Genomic DNA, 15,156 nt, shown 5'->3' with positions numbered 1-15,156 from the left:
AGCTTAAGCCTAGTCCCAGACTAAACTGCAAGTCTGAGCTGTTTCAACTGAAAGAAACTTGCACTAACCGATCCTAAAATATATCAGTGCCTTTGTATTGTCTCGAGATGCACACCAATAATGTTTTATTCTAACTCACATTTATAAAAATTACTTAAATGTCTTAATTGAACTATGACTTAAGTCTGGCTTAGTCTAAGCCCTATCTGTGAAACCAGGCCTATATGTTTGATCCAGCATGATTCATTCAGAGCATTTAATGTCAAAAATATGTAATACACAAATCATGCATTAAGTGATGCAAGTAGTGTTAATATTTGAATCCGTAATCCTTGAGAGAAACACTTTTGATGTATGAAAACAGTCCAGGAAACACAAGACGCTTACATATTCAAGAATTAATCATTTTATTGCTTGACCTGCCATTGGGACAATCTATACCAAAAGGTTTACAACTTGAGCACATCCAATGAAATCAAACCGTACACAGTTATAGAAAAAGAATAATAGAAAAATGGTCCTCTGACATTTTACAACTCTCTGTGCTGAGGGCTCAACAAACTGAAGAATGGGTGAACAGGAGTCTCTAAGCCTTGATGGCAAAGCCTACGAGCAAATATATCAATTCCTCTGTACATACTAGAACACAATTTTACTGAAAACTTCAGAAGAAAACACCATTGGCAGTCACAACCAGGGAATGAAAAGCAAGCTACAGGGGAGAAAAAAAAAAAAAAAAAAAAAGTCTAAGGGTGGTAATACAAACACTTTTGCCGTGTATGTTCAATAACAGGGCCTGAATTTGTTAATAAATCATAGTAAAACTAAGCAGAAAATTGAATTAGCAATGGAACAAATCATTCAATCTATTTATAAAAGGGAGAGAATTACAACAAAGTTTAAGTAGCGCATTTCACAGAAAATGGAGACAAGATTTATGTCATTGTGTCAATTCTGCCCTGCCAAATGAAGTTAAATGTACAAAGCAATAACAAGCCTATCAAAGGGCGTCACAGTTTACATTAAAGACTATGTAAATAATTTGACCATGTTTGTTTATTCAACCCCATCATAAGGCATAAACCACTCAGTGAAAAGACAGCAGAACGGTTATCAAAAGGCTATCCTTCACATCTCATTACGGGTGCAAATTGTCTTTTTAAAGCTACAGCACCAAGATTTGACTGATTCAGAAATTATAATCCAGTCTAAAAGGGCAAAAATTTGTGAATGAGCATATTTTCCCAGACAACTGCAACTGTGACAGGCTCTTAAATCAAGTGTCAGAGAGTAAAAAGAAAACACTGAAGATAAAAACACAAAATATAGGTCAGTTCACTTGCACCTTACTTTAATTAACACAGCAATTTTGGGACAGTTCAGTTAAATAATCTCTTAATTACTGAAGCCTCAAGTCTAAATAAATTACACTGCTAAGGGCATCCGAATACACCAATGAAAAAAAAATGTAGTTTACAAATAATACAGGTAACAAGCTATTTAGACAGAATATTTATGGATATAACTGGGATGGCTATGCATTGTGAAAGTAAAGAAATCAGGCACTTTTCAAAATCCAAATCTGCTTTCAATAACATCTGCAGTATAAAGGAGCTGGATATCTGTATAATTACATAACACAAGATGTGTGAAAAAACAAAAATACACAAATTTAAAATTCACATCAACTGCTTTCAAATAATACAAGAATATCTCTGTGTGACAATTAAAAACTACCTTCAGCAACTGTTAACACTATTGTACCACCCGGTAAAATCGTACAACACAACTCGGAGAACCCTAAGAACAATATCTGATGAGAGATTAAGATGGTGGCAGTAGTGGATCGCAAATCTATTCCAAAAACATTTGATGGATCCTAACCCTAACGGCATACAGACACCATGAACTCAACACAAGCGGTAAATACTGTCCCTGTTTTAAGACTTTGATTTAACTGAGGACAATAATCGAAATCTCAATCAAAAAAGGACACTGATTATTTGAAAACTATTTTCTTAGCCCTGCCCTGTTTATTAACCAATATTAGTTTAAAATTTAAAAAGAGAAAGAAAGAGGGGGAAAAAAAAGACATTTGGGATTTCAGCAGTTCACATACAATCTCATCGAGAAAGAAAACCTAATGGGATCTCCGATGGCCAAGAGGTCAACTTCCAAAGAGTAGTCACTTCCTGTCGAGGAGGATCCTCACATACTCTGTTATTAACCATTACATTTCCGTAACTCTTTTTAACAATTAAAACTTTATCAGTACTTATATCCGCCATAAACACAATGTTGAATAAAAGATAACATCACCTTTTCGTGGGGGAAACAAACAAATAAAAGCTTTTGCAGCAGGTGGCATTTCAGAAGGGAGAAAATGCAAAAAAAAAATTACTTTAAAAGATTTGACTAATCCTGGTGTGCTCTACATAGAGTCCAGTGCAAGCCTGTGTGTAGCATGAAGGACAAAAAGTGAACAAAACATCCGAGAGAAAATGAAAAAGTCCAATGAAATGGGATCAAATGCCACAATGAAAAACAGCAGGCGCATATAAAGTGTTTTTATATATATATATATACGTATATATAGATATCAAACTGTGCAAAAAAATATGGTTATGGTCATTTACTTCTAATATATAATCATTTACATACACTATATATGTGCAGCTATAACAATAAAAGAGCAAAGCTGATCACCATGATACACATGGTGACATTTTACCTTCAGTACCCCCAAGAAAACAACATAACACACATGGATTTATGCCTTTGGCTTCCCTATACTCAAATGCTTGAAATGAACGAGGGAAAACAGAATCTGAGAGTCGATGGCTCAATTAAGATACATCATCATATACTGAATAGATACACTACGTGACTGTCAGTCCGGCCACTGATTTCCTTCCGTTCTAAACACTGAAACATGAAGCGATTTGGAGGAATCCTGACAGACCTTGTTAGTTCAACATCTGTTCACATGACAGGCATCTGTGGCACAATGATTGGCTCGTTTCTCAGGCAAAACTAGCAATCGGCCTTGTGGTAAATCTACGATGGATACGAACGCGACAGGGTACGGCACGAATCGAAAAAACAGATAGAGAGAGAGAGAGAGAGAGAGAGAGAGAACACTGAAGTGAATGGGCACCTGGGTGTTGGAAAATGCATAACGAAAAGTAAGAAAATAAAGCGGATTTGCATTGGTGGACCCTGCAATAGAGGAGGAGGAAAGAGCCTAGTGCGCCTCAGACCGACAGAGACACGAAGCTGTTGTACTGCTGTATGTTTCGTTTCAGGATATCTGAGCAGGGGCCGAGCACACGTTCGAACCGGGGACGGTCAAGTTTTACGCACTTCAGCGGGCCGCGAGCAACCACGGTGGCGGCACGAGGCCGGTTCATGAGCAGAGCAATCTCACCTGTTGAAACACATATGGAGGGAAATCAGTAAAGAGCCATAGAGAAACAAACACATTAAAGGGACAGCTCACCCAAAAATGAAAATTCTGTCATTAATTATTCATCCTCATGTTGTTTCAAATCCAGAAGACCTTTGTTCATCTTCTGAACACAAATTAAGAAACTCTGAATGAAATCTGGGTCAGAAAGCTCTCAGATTTCATCAAAAATGTCTTAATTTGTGATCTGAGGATGAACGAATTAATGACAGAATTTTAATTTTTGGGTGAACTATCCCTTTAACTTGCACTGTACATGGAATCAATATGTAATTACATTAGCAAAGGGATTTCTGTAATATGTTTATTAGGGGTGTGACGAGACACTTATCTCACGAGACGAGACGAGACGAGATTTTGGGCTCACGAGAACGAGACGAGACAAGATTTTTGAACTTTTTTTAATAAATCCTCAATGATGAAATATATAGGGGACAATAGTATTTTAGTCAACAAAAAAACACAAAATGCAAAAAAAATAAAATAAATGTAGGTGCATTTTGATATGAACTTGTACTTTATGAAATTAAACTTATATTTTAATGAATTATATGCAGTAATAAAAATGCTGCATGATTCTGGGTAAACTGAAAACCAATTTTCTTTTATAAACTGGAGATCACGATTCTGAAGAAAAAAAGGATTTGAAAATTAAACAAAATTACATAATTTACTAGTGGTTCTGAAATAATGTTCATTGCTTAAGTCTGAAAAAAAAAAAAATGAAGGAGCCCGTGTCTCAATTAATAAAGACGTGTTTCACTATTGGAATCTCTTGAATGTTTAATTCAATGACAAATACTTTTTTTAAGGGTGCAGTTGTCGCCCTCTCCTGGTGAAGAGAATAAACGTTGCTCTACAGACGTGTTATACTTTCTTTTTTGATCGCTCCTGTAGACAATAAGTGTTTATATCCAAACTATAAGCTTTTATCCCAGTACTTATGTTATTTAAATGTCTGTAACAAAGACATGAAGATGATTACGTGGTTAAAAAGACTGTTTGTGTTGCTTTCTGAAACCGCCGCAGTAAGAATGCAGATTTGAATGTCTTCAATAACTTTCACATCGTAAGCGTCAATGGAGCGCGTCAAACAGTTGTAATAGACAAAGCTGAATCGTTGTCATTCATGAACAAGATCGCATGGGTGTTTGAATAGAGATCGTGATATTTATATAACTATTAGTCATGCAGCCCTAATGTAAACATTGCAAAATGTTTTGCCATGATATCGTCACGTTCTCGCGAGACCAGTCAGATCTCGCGGGACACATCGGAGTCTCGCGAGATCTCGTGCCACAAGATCTCGTCACACCCCTAATGTTTATATATATGCAGCAAGATCAATTTTCCAGAAAGTCAAGAAAAACACATTTACCGAAGTAGTCAGATGGTGCGAGTCTTCCAACCTCCACAAATTCCTCATTCTCAGACCGCCGCTGCAGGACTGCTGCTGAACCCTGAGGACACGAGTCGAAATCAATATGTCTGTTCTTCCATGACGTCTCTCTGAGGTTTAAGGGCTACACTTTCTATAACAATCCTTTCATTATTTACACTTTTCCTGAAGATTGTTGAAGTATACAGAAACACATGACTCTAATTAACACAACAACTTGTTGAAGACAGATGAGAACAGAGGAATGTAGGAAAAATGAACGGATTTAACCATAAAAAAAGCTACCTCAAGTATAATGAAAAATTCATCTCCTGGTTGACCCTGCACAACAATCTTCTGGCCATCCTCAAACTGGACTGTCTCGAGGGCATCAGCAACTGTCAACCGTTCCCATTTATCCAGAGACTCTGTTCACAGGATGTTAGCATGTTAAGATAACATGCCACAAAAGACATGCAAATGCATATTTGGGCCATTCTACAGAATTGGAGCAAACTGCTGTCCCACAACCAAAAAACATATTTAAAAAGCATTTCATTATTCAAATCTAAGACGTTTACTAAGATCATTTTATAATCTATTGAAACCCACAATAATAGTTAAAGGCTGTATCAGCTAGAGATGTTCCGATAACCTTTTTTCCTTCCCGATACCGATTCCGATACCTGGGCTCGGGGTATCGGCCGATACCGATTCCGATACCTGGGCTCGGGGTATCGGCCGATACCGATTCCGATACCTGGGCTCGGAGTATCGGCCGATACCGATTCCGATACCTGGGCTCGGGGTATCGGCCGATACCGATTCCGATACCTGGGCTCGGGGTATCGGCCGATACAGAGTACTAATCCGATACCTGGGTGTGTAATTGTATATACAGCTGTAGGTAATACTAATAAATTATTTTATTGTGTGCTTCAGACTTATTCCTTAATAAAACAAATATACAGTGATATATACAGTGAACTAGAGTATTTTTATTATATGACATACATTGAACTTTTATTATATGACATATACAGTGAACTAGAGTATTTTTATTATATGACATACATTGAACTTTTATTATATGACATATACAGTGAACTAGAGTATTTTTATTATATGACATAAATTTGACAGTAATATTTTTTCATATAGTGTATTACTAATCTGGTTTTCTGACGTACATCAGCCCTGTTTATAACAGAGAATTTTGGCCAGAATTTGAAAGATTTTCACTAGATCTTGCAGCAACCTTATTCATTGTGCGGCATTTTCAAATGCTCCTCACTGGATCTCGCAGCAGTAACAGTGTTGCAAAATCAACGTTGGCTCCCGAATAAAGCTGTTCGGGGTTTGTGCAAGTTTGTTTGCATTGCAGTCCAAGCTGATAAACGGTCAGCGCTGAGCAGCTCAAATGTGTCGTGTTAGTTTCACTTTCGTTTCGCGTGCCATTTTATGTTTCTCATCTGAGACAGAAATGGCAGAGCTTATGAGTTGAACAACGCGGTGGTCGCGCCAGTGTGACCGCTCACGAAAATTAGTAACACTGGCAGAAAAATTGGTCACAGTCTGGAGCCCTTTAATATTACCGCAAGTGTCCCGCGCGCTTCAGTACAAGGAGTAAACAAACCACGCACCTGTACAATTCATTAACACAGAACCACGCATTAATTCATATTTAAACAGTCGGTTTTTGGCTTAATATTAGTCCATATCACGATTTGATTTAAGTGTAATGAACTACCTTTGATTAATGCATCAAACTTTGACAAATTCCGTGACGTTCCGCGTCAAACTGTAAATTCCATTTTGACTGGATTCCGCGATTCCGTCCGTGTTTTCCGCATCGCAGAAATCATAAAGCCCTACATATGAGACATGCCGCCGTTTTAGCGGACAAACTGCTATCACATTTGTATTTCTTCTTCGCTGCTCTAAACAGTGGTTGCTTGTGGCAACACTGTTTGCATTCTGAGCCGCGAAGAAGAACAGGCTTCTGATTTGCTAGCGGGAATAACTTAAGAAAATGGTATCGGATCGGTACGTGGGTTCAAGTACTCGCCGATTCCGGTGCTAGATTTTTTTGTGGTATCGGCGGCATTTCGATACTAGTATCGTAATCGGAACAACCCTAGTATCAGCAATTCTAAAGTGTCACATTCAGCTGATCTTTCTACACGATCCGCTCGCTGCCTGCCCCATAAATCATCTGTAAAAAAAAACGCGTCTCTGTGGTCAGCCTAGGGTCCGAGATATGCCAAAAAAACAATCGGTGCTATCAACTATTCCACAGCAAAACAAACAGTGTTCCAACCAATCAGCGTCAGGGGTTTGGTGTTGTGGACTTTCGCTCCGCCTCCCTCACATCCCTGCACCAGTAGGAAAGTCCACAACACCAACCCCCTGACGCTGATTGGTTGGAACACTGTTTGTTTATCTGTGGAATGGTTGGTGGCACCGATTGTTTTTTTGGCATATCTCGGACCCTAGGCTGACCACAGAGACGCGGTTTTTTTACAGCCGATTTATGGGGCAGGCAGCGAGCGGATCGTGAAGAAAGATCAACTGAATGTGACACTTTATGTTTCAGGCTTGAAATCGCTGATACAACCTTTAAAGTATCAGTAAGCTTAATATATAAAAATCATCATTTAGTGGGTACTTTCAATAAGGGCTGTGCAATTAATCGAAATTCAGTTTCGATTTCGACTTCAAACGATCATGGAAATACAGTAATCATGATGAATGATTATTGTGCCCCAGTGGTGCTTTCGCTCCTCCAAAAGAGCCTAATTTCACATGCAAATCAACAAAATCGTGACTTTCATAAAACGGGACATGCTTGATTTATTAATGTTTCTTTGATGTTGTGTTTTTAAAAGCGAAAAAGACAACACGGACATGTAAAGTTATCTTTTAGCTCAAGGTGCGCTCCTAAACGGTCAAATACATTTCAAAAATATTTCAAAATGAGGCACTTGATGATTATTCATGTAAACCCTTGTCACTGATGACTTAAATGATTATAAACAGTTGAGAATGAAAATGCGTTTATAACAGTATATTGGATCTGTGTGGCACTTAAAGTGACAACAAATAATATTCCTTCTGCTGTCTCTGTCCTTAATGTTAATAAAACGGAAAAATACAAAGAGTAAAATCACTTACTGATACTGAATGAAGGACTTTCGTCATTTTAATAAGAAACAAAGCATGTTTAATTATTACAGTAAATACACTGTTTTATTATACATTCAAATACATTCAATTTCTGTAGTATTGTTAGACTACTTTAGACTTGCATAAAAGTATTCAGTATTTTTTTTTCCCCAAGTTTTTGTATCTTTTTTTCTGTTGTATTGCTATCTTTAAGTTTTGGACCCAGTCATAATCATGTGAAAATAATTGTGATTACAATATTGACCAAAATAATCGTGATTATGATTTTTGCCAAAATTTGAACTACACCCCTACATTTATGATCACTACCAAACACCTTTTTTCTGCAATTAAGCACACTTTTTTGGGAGTTATTCCATAACATTTAGTTTTTATATGTGTACCACTGTTGAGAATTGTGCTAGCTAACCATGTGCTAATTAGCATATTTGAGCTAGGTTTAAAAATATCTAAAATTGTCAATATCAAAACAGTTACGACAAAACATTTGATGAGCTTTCGGAAGTGACATCTTTGTTTTTTTGGGTGTTATTCCATAAATTTGTCACTACCAAAACAGTCAAGATCAAAACATGTCATCATTGTTTCTGTAGTGACAAAACAGAACACATAATCCTCATATTTGGATGAAATAAACAACATTTCAGTACAGTTATGCAATTGTTTTGTGTGAATTAATGAATATTTAAACAAATGAATCCTCAACTTCGAAATCAGTATATAACCTTTTTGCATTTTACAAAGAAAAACTGGATTCAAAAGACAACAAATCTCATAAATTACACTGGAAGTATTGTTAAAATTTTAATTGTTGTTGATTTACCTCTGGAAATTTTTTAAGAAATAGTAAAAAAAATATATTTACGATGTAGAGTAAATGTAAGCAAAATCTTAAAAGGTCAATATAACTCTTCTAATCAAATTATTATTACTGTGCTTCTGTAGTGACACATTTGGGGAGAGTACAAATATGCCAAAACTTTATGAAAATACAATAAGAGAATTAACTGCACAATTACTAGAAATGTGTACCTTGGATATTATACAATTTGCATACATACAAAGTTTTTGGAAAAAGACACGTTTCCAACTCTGACTTTGGACCAATTCTTTAGAATGGCCCATATATAATATAAAATATTCATCAAACTCACCCAAAATGGAGACCTTGCTAAGGAATTCCTCATACATTTTTCTCTTTCGAAGAGTACTTCCCTAAGCACAGATTGAAATCAAGATTAAGCAGGAGAAAAACGAACACAAAACAGTATAATAAAAAAAGATTGATTGTTTATAATAATGGCAGTTAAAGAATCAGTTGAATAGTATACTAACCATAAGTATTCTCCTATAGCTGTCTCTGTCAATTCCCCACAGCTTGACGTTGGTCTTTGCTCTGACAGTGGCTGCTCTGGGAGTGCCGTAGATTAAAGCCAGCTCACCAAAACTGCCACCTTCTCCAATACTGGTCACCCACTCATTGTTGACGTACACCTGTCAAAAACAGAATGTACAAATATATCAGTCATTATCATTCACATTTTTGCATTATTCAAGTCAAGTCAAGTCGAGCTTTATTGTCATTCCATTACATGTGTGGACATACAGTGGAACGAAATGTCGTGTCTCGCAGGACCACGGTGCTACATAAATAAACAAATATGTGACCCTGGACCACAAAACCAGTCATAAGGTTAAATTTTACAAAACTGAGATATATACATCATACGAAAGCTCAATAAATAAGCTTTCTATTGATGTATAGTTTGTTAGGATAGGACAATATTTGGCCGAGATACATCTATTTGAAAATCTGAAATCTAAGGGTGCAAAAAAATCAAAATACTGAGAAAATCACCTTTAAAGTTGTCCAAATTAAGTTCTTAACAATGCATTTTACTAATCAAAAATTACATTTTGATAGGTTTACAGTAGGAATTTTACAAAAAAATCTTAATGTAACATGATCTTTACCTAATTTCCTAATGATTTTTGACATAAAAGAAAAATCAATAATTTTGACCCATACAATGTATTTTTGGCTATTGCTACAAATATACCCCAGCGACTTAAGACTGGTTTTGTGGTCCAGGGTCACATATAACATACAACACTAGACATGAGAGCAATTGTTTAGTCCTATACATAGCTAACTTACTGAAACGGTAATCTAACTATACATATACTATAAATAGCTGACTATACAAATAACTTGAGACAGACTATAGAAGTACTTTTGCTATACAATATTGTGCAAAAGAGGTATTAAGGTTAAAGGTCCCATATTGTGCACATTTCTGGAGGTTTATTTTAGTTGCTGATGTCCTTAAGAATATATATTTGCGGTATAAGTGCCAAAATCCATCTCAATATATTTTTACAGCTTTTTTAGGAGCTCTGTCAAAAACAGGTCGATTTTGGCCCATCTAATTAATATTCATGAGCCTCTCTTCTGATTGGCCTGTTGTTTTCTGAGTGACGCACAGCCAGGCCAACCACAGGTAACTACGGTCATGTATGCTTTAGCCGAGCCCAGAGCCATAGAGAGAGCCTAGCTTGCTGATACTCAACAGGATATTTCAGAATGATCATTAATGTTTTTTCTTTTTCAAACACCGAATGCAGTAAGCTACATAACTGTTGCTTTAGTAAAGCCCCTTTCACAATGCACGCTGATTCTGGAAAATTACGGGAACGAGCGCTGTGTGAACAAAAGCCAGAACCATAAAGGCAGTGTTGTAGTGATGATGCACGTTATCATGCGACTCTTCATGACGAAAAAATACGTGCAAAGTGGAATGAAGCGGCGATCAGGCAGAGCCAGCTCCACACTATCAGCGCTGAAGCACAGTTTGTTCAGGTTAGTTTCAGTTTAGTGAAACGTACGCGTCGCATTACATCTCACATCCAAACGTCACATGTCTTTATAGGTTGTGTGTAAAGCACGCACAGATTCCGGAAAACAACTGTGAATGAACCAAATTAAACAACTCCGGAACAAATCATGGGACACATTATCCGTGTATTTACCGGAATCGCTGTGTGAAAGAGGCTGAAGTTGACGTGCCTCTGGTCTCTTATATTCACGTTGTTCTGAAGCCTGTGCAATGATGTAGTTTCGACATCTATCGACTGAACAGGGTTTTCTTGGCTTGTTTTCATGTTGTTGTTGCTTAGCAATGTTATGGACATGATATGTGACCCTGGACGACAAAACCAGTCATAAGGTTAAATTTGACAAAACTGAGATTTATACATCATATGAAAGCTCAATAAATAAGCTTTCTATTGATGTATGGTTTGTTAGGATAGGACAATATTTGGCTGAGATACATCTATTTGAAATCAGAAATCTGAGGATGCAAAAAAATCAAAAAGATTGAGAAAATCACCTTTAAAGTTGTCCAAATTAGGTTCTTAACAATGCATATTACAAATCAAAAATTACATTTTGATATGTTTACAGTAGGAATTTTACAAAAAATCTTCATGGAACATGAACTTTACTTAATTTCTTAATGATTTTTGGCATAAAAGAAAAATCAAAAATTTTGACCCATGCAATGTATTTTTGGCTATTGCTACAAATATACCCCAGCGACTTAAGACTGGTTTTGTGGTCCAGGGTCACATATTGTCTGGGGGTTTGACAAAAGGAGGGTGGGACGGTGGTTGGCGCTCGGGGCGGTGACTGAGTAGATCGGACGTCACATCTTTACGGAAGTCACAGTGGCTCGTGAAAATGAACAGCTACTTTAAGCAGGCTGTGTGCAGTTTACTGTGGATTGACTGTTCTGAAACTCATATGGTAGTTACATAGCCCCTAGACCTCAGTTATCATGAAAAAAGCCAGGAAATTTCGATTTTGACAATATGGGACCTTTAAAGAAACGAGTAGTGCAATATGGCTTGTGGTGCATTCACAAGTAAACATTTGGGTTATCTTATTGAGTCTTTGTAAGAAAGATTTATTATACTAAATCCTGATTCATCGCTAATTTAAAAGCATTGCACTTACATCCATTTCACCTTGGTCAATAACGTAAAAGTTGTCACCCTCATCCCCTGGAGTGAAAAATATGATACATTAGTTAAATTATTTTACTTGTTTTTACACATTTAGCTTTTCCTAAAAAAAAACAAAGAAAAAAAAGAAAGCCTTACCTTGTTGAATGACAGTCTCTCCTGCAATATAGGTGACTGAGAACATGGCGTCAAATATGTCACTGTGAAAAGCAAAATAAGTTGTTTTCAATAATTAAAATACTATTCAAGTTACACAGAATAGTTTAATCTACTTATCGAAAACCTCAAAATGTGTCACCTTCTTTCATTGTCGTCAAGATGAGCAAAAAGCACATTCTTTTCAATCGCTTTTGCAAGAGCAGCCATAGTTTTATAGTCTTTAGGAATGACCTGTGAAAAACAGCAAAAGCAACTATTGAAAGTAGAATTCAACACAAAAATAACACTATTTGTGCCACGGAAATGCAGACTTCTGGGTTACCTTTCTGACATAAGATGCTGCATCTTCCTCAGTGTAGACCTCTGCACTGATGGCACCGCGGCGCCGTCGGCCCTTAACCACAGGGTTCATGGGAGGAGAAACCTCATCTTCACGGGAGTCTGAGCGAGAGCTTGACTTCTGCTGGCTGATGAATTGTTTAGCTTCCTCCTGATAAACATAAACACCAATCATGGCACTGAAACATACTTTTTTAGGTGTAAAGAAAAAACCACGTCTATGAGCAAGTTTCCCTTGTAAAATGACTGACCTTCTCAAGCCTCTCGAAATACTCTCTGAGAAAAGCCATGGGCCTTTCAGGCCTGTTAGTGCACAGATGCACAATGCAGTCCTTCAGCAGCTGCTGGATGTTGTGCTTCTGCACGTAGCGCTCACACTCCCGCAAGCTCCTCTCTTCTTCACTGCTCGTACTGCTGGACGCCATGGTGACCTGCTGACCCGACACATGCAGTTCACATCAGCTCACGAAACTCAAAGAAAAATCTTTAAAAGAAATTAGTCAAAAACATCATTAGACTAACTATTTGCATTGAAATGTGAAGATCTCTTTGAAATATGGTGTAATGCCCTAAGTGTTTTTTTACAATAACTTTTTACAATATACTTCAATCAGAAGTTGCAACCGACTTTGTGACGTATTTTCAAATGAAAAGGAATATGGAGGGTGGGGCCATCTCTAGTTTACAGAGATGTTCATGCGTCAAACTGACGTCACCCGAGAAGGAACACCATTCCAGAGGAGAAGCAAACTCTCATGTTGACTATGAAGACAAACCATGATTTTTTGTGGATTAAACTGCACTTAGATTAACTGTTCACCACGAGACTAGTGCGCTGAGTAAATAGGGTCAAATCTGGACTTTAAATTAAAAAATAAACTGAAAAACCACTAACTATTTTTTATTTTCAAACTTTTAGACCAGGTATGAGTTAGCAAGCATACTCTACTATACAGTCAAACCAAAATTTATTCAGACACCTTCAAGATTTCTCACATTTTCAGTTTATTCGCTATAGTTTAGAAAATGAAAATGAAATGTAATGAAATATGACAAGAACTTAAAAAGTTAAACTGTGTCAGAACAAATTCACCTTGATCAATCACAAATTAAATACAGTCAAACCAAAATTTATTTAGACACCTTCAAAATGTCTCACATTATCACGGTTTATTTTCTATAATTTAGAAAATGCTAATCAAATATGACAAGAGCTCAAGAGTTAAACCATGTCAGAACAAATTCATCTTGATAATGTTCAGATAAGGTATGGAAAAAAAATATGTCAAATCAAATTTTTAGTCCCAAATTTATCAATTTTACTGGTGGTTCACTGTATGAAGAATTTTTGGGTATAATATGTCATAGTTTACTTTATTTTGCTATCCTCACTTACATAAATGAACTATAGTGTTCTACACCCACTAGTAAAAAAAAAATATTAAAAATTATATCTGGTGTCTGAATAATTTTCGGTTTGACTATATTTGCACTTCAATGGTTTCTTAAAACACACGCACGTGTAAAAGCATGTCTAAACGTTCTTGTGGTTAAAATCACTTCCTACATTTCTGTCAATCGTACAGTGACAGTATATAAATACGTGAAATTAAATTGCAACCACGTTTTTCAATGTTACAAGGTTTTCACACATTTTGACCAATTGACTTCCAGTCCATCTGCTATTACAGACTATATAGAATATAGAATTTTTAAAAGATTGGACTCCCAAGAAGAACTGAAAAACTGATGAACTTAACAGAATACATAGAAATGTTTACATTATACAAATATGAATGTCTTCTTAAGACTTTACTCATTTTCACTAGTTTTTTCTTTAAATTACGTTATATTTTCAGGTCTTAATGACGGTGGGAACGTTCAGGCTTACAAAAAAAAAAAAACTCGTGATCATATCTTAGTGAAAACAAAGTAGCAGTGATAAAAACTATACAACATAAATAATGTGTTGTCAAATTGTAACAAGTTCAACAGCTAACATGGCTCCTATATAGCGAACGTTACATATCTAGTATATCAGTCAGTTGACTGAGTTAATTAGCATAGAAAATTATATTAAATAATATATTATTTTAAGCAGTGTTGCATTTTGACAGGCATACTGTGGCCCTCAGTCCCTGTCGGGGCCCCTGAGCTCATAAAAATCGCAGTTCGCATGCCCACAGGCATTTCTCAATTCAACGCTATTCGGTCATGTGAACATAATATTTTAGTGCAGAAAACACATGACATTGTACATACACACTATTTGGCACGTGTTTAAATGTTAAGGAGTGTAATCCTGCAGCCTCGTCCAGCTCTGTGTTTTCTGTAACCAGTTTTGTCAAGCAGCAAAATACGCCATCTTGCAAGCTACATTATCACAACAACGGAAGCCGACGGCATTACACTTAACCTCTCTAAGAGCCTGTCAGCTCACGCATCGATATCAGCAAATGCTACAGCGAAGACTTCTGCGATTAAATATTCATACCTGAGTCGCTTTGATGAGTTTGTCGACGTGTTTTACTCCGTTTACGCTGGCTTTCTCACAGTCCTTGGATGGATGGATGCCTCACCGGAAAAGGTTATGACCAATCAC

General features: G+C 36.6%; 1 protein-coding gene across 2 annotated transcripts; it reads right to left on the bottom strand.

Moving 5' to 3' along the window:
• Positions 1-390: 390 nt before the first annotated feature.
• On the bottom strand, positions 391-15,156 carry prkar1aa (protein kinase, cAMP-dependent, regulatory, type I, alpha (tissue specific extinguisher 1) a). 2 transcript variants are annotated; one of them, XM_073839355.1, is made up of 11 exons: positions 15,049-15,156; positions 12,806-12,988; positions 12,538-12,705; positions 12,355-12,446; positions 12,195-12,256; positions 12,049-12,095; positions 9,366-9,524; positions 9,185-9,245; positions 5,151-5,272; positions 4,845-4,926; positions 391-3,427 (listed from the first exon to the last, which is right to left on the bottom strand). In XM_073839355.1, the coding sequence occupies exons 2-11, from the start codon at positions 12,977-12,979 to the stop codon at positions 3,255-3,257; spliced, it is 1,140 nt and encodes a 379-aa protein (XP_073695456.1). In that variant the 5' UTR covers positions 12,980-12,988; positions 15,049-15,156; the 3' UTR covers positions 391-3,254. The 2 variants fall into 2 exon arrangements, with proteins under 2 accessions (XP_073695456.1, XP_073695449.1); XM_073839348.1 differs by having other exon boundaries at positions 12,806-12,985; positions 15,049-15,146.

Source organism: Garra rufa, chromosome 1, assembly GCF_049309525.1.
Source record: "Garra rufa chromosome 1, GarRuf1.0, whole genome shotgun sequence".
Taxonomy (NCBI): domain Eukaryota; kingdom Metazoa; phylum Chordata; class Actinopteri; order Cypriniformes; family Cyprinidae; genus Garra; species Garra rufa.
The sequence above is the reverse complement of the archived record's forward strand: the minus strand, read 5'-3'. Positions and strand labels throughout refer to the sequence as shown.

What these genes read in the sequence shown, in the direction of transcription:
- prkar1aa (XM_073839355.1), bottom strand. Translation starts at nt 12,979, where the DNA reads ATGGCGTCCAGCAGTACGAGCAGTGAAGAAGAGAGGAGCTTGCGGGAG. An exon ending in TTGACCAAGGTGAAATGGAT is followed by an intron (nt 9,525 to 12,048) that starts GTAAGTGCAATG and finishes TGTTTTTGACAG; the next exon opens with GTGTACGTCAACAATGAGTG. An exon ending in GCTATAGGAGAATACTTATG is followed by an intron (nt 9,246 to 9,365) that starts GTTAGTATACTA and finishes ATCTGTGCTTAG; the next exon opens with GGAAGTACTCTTCGAAAGAG.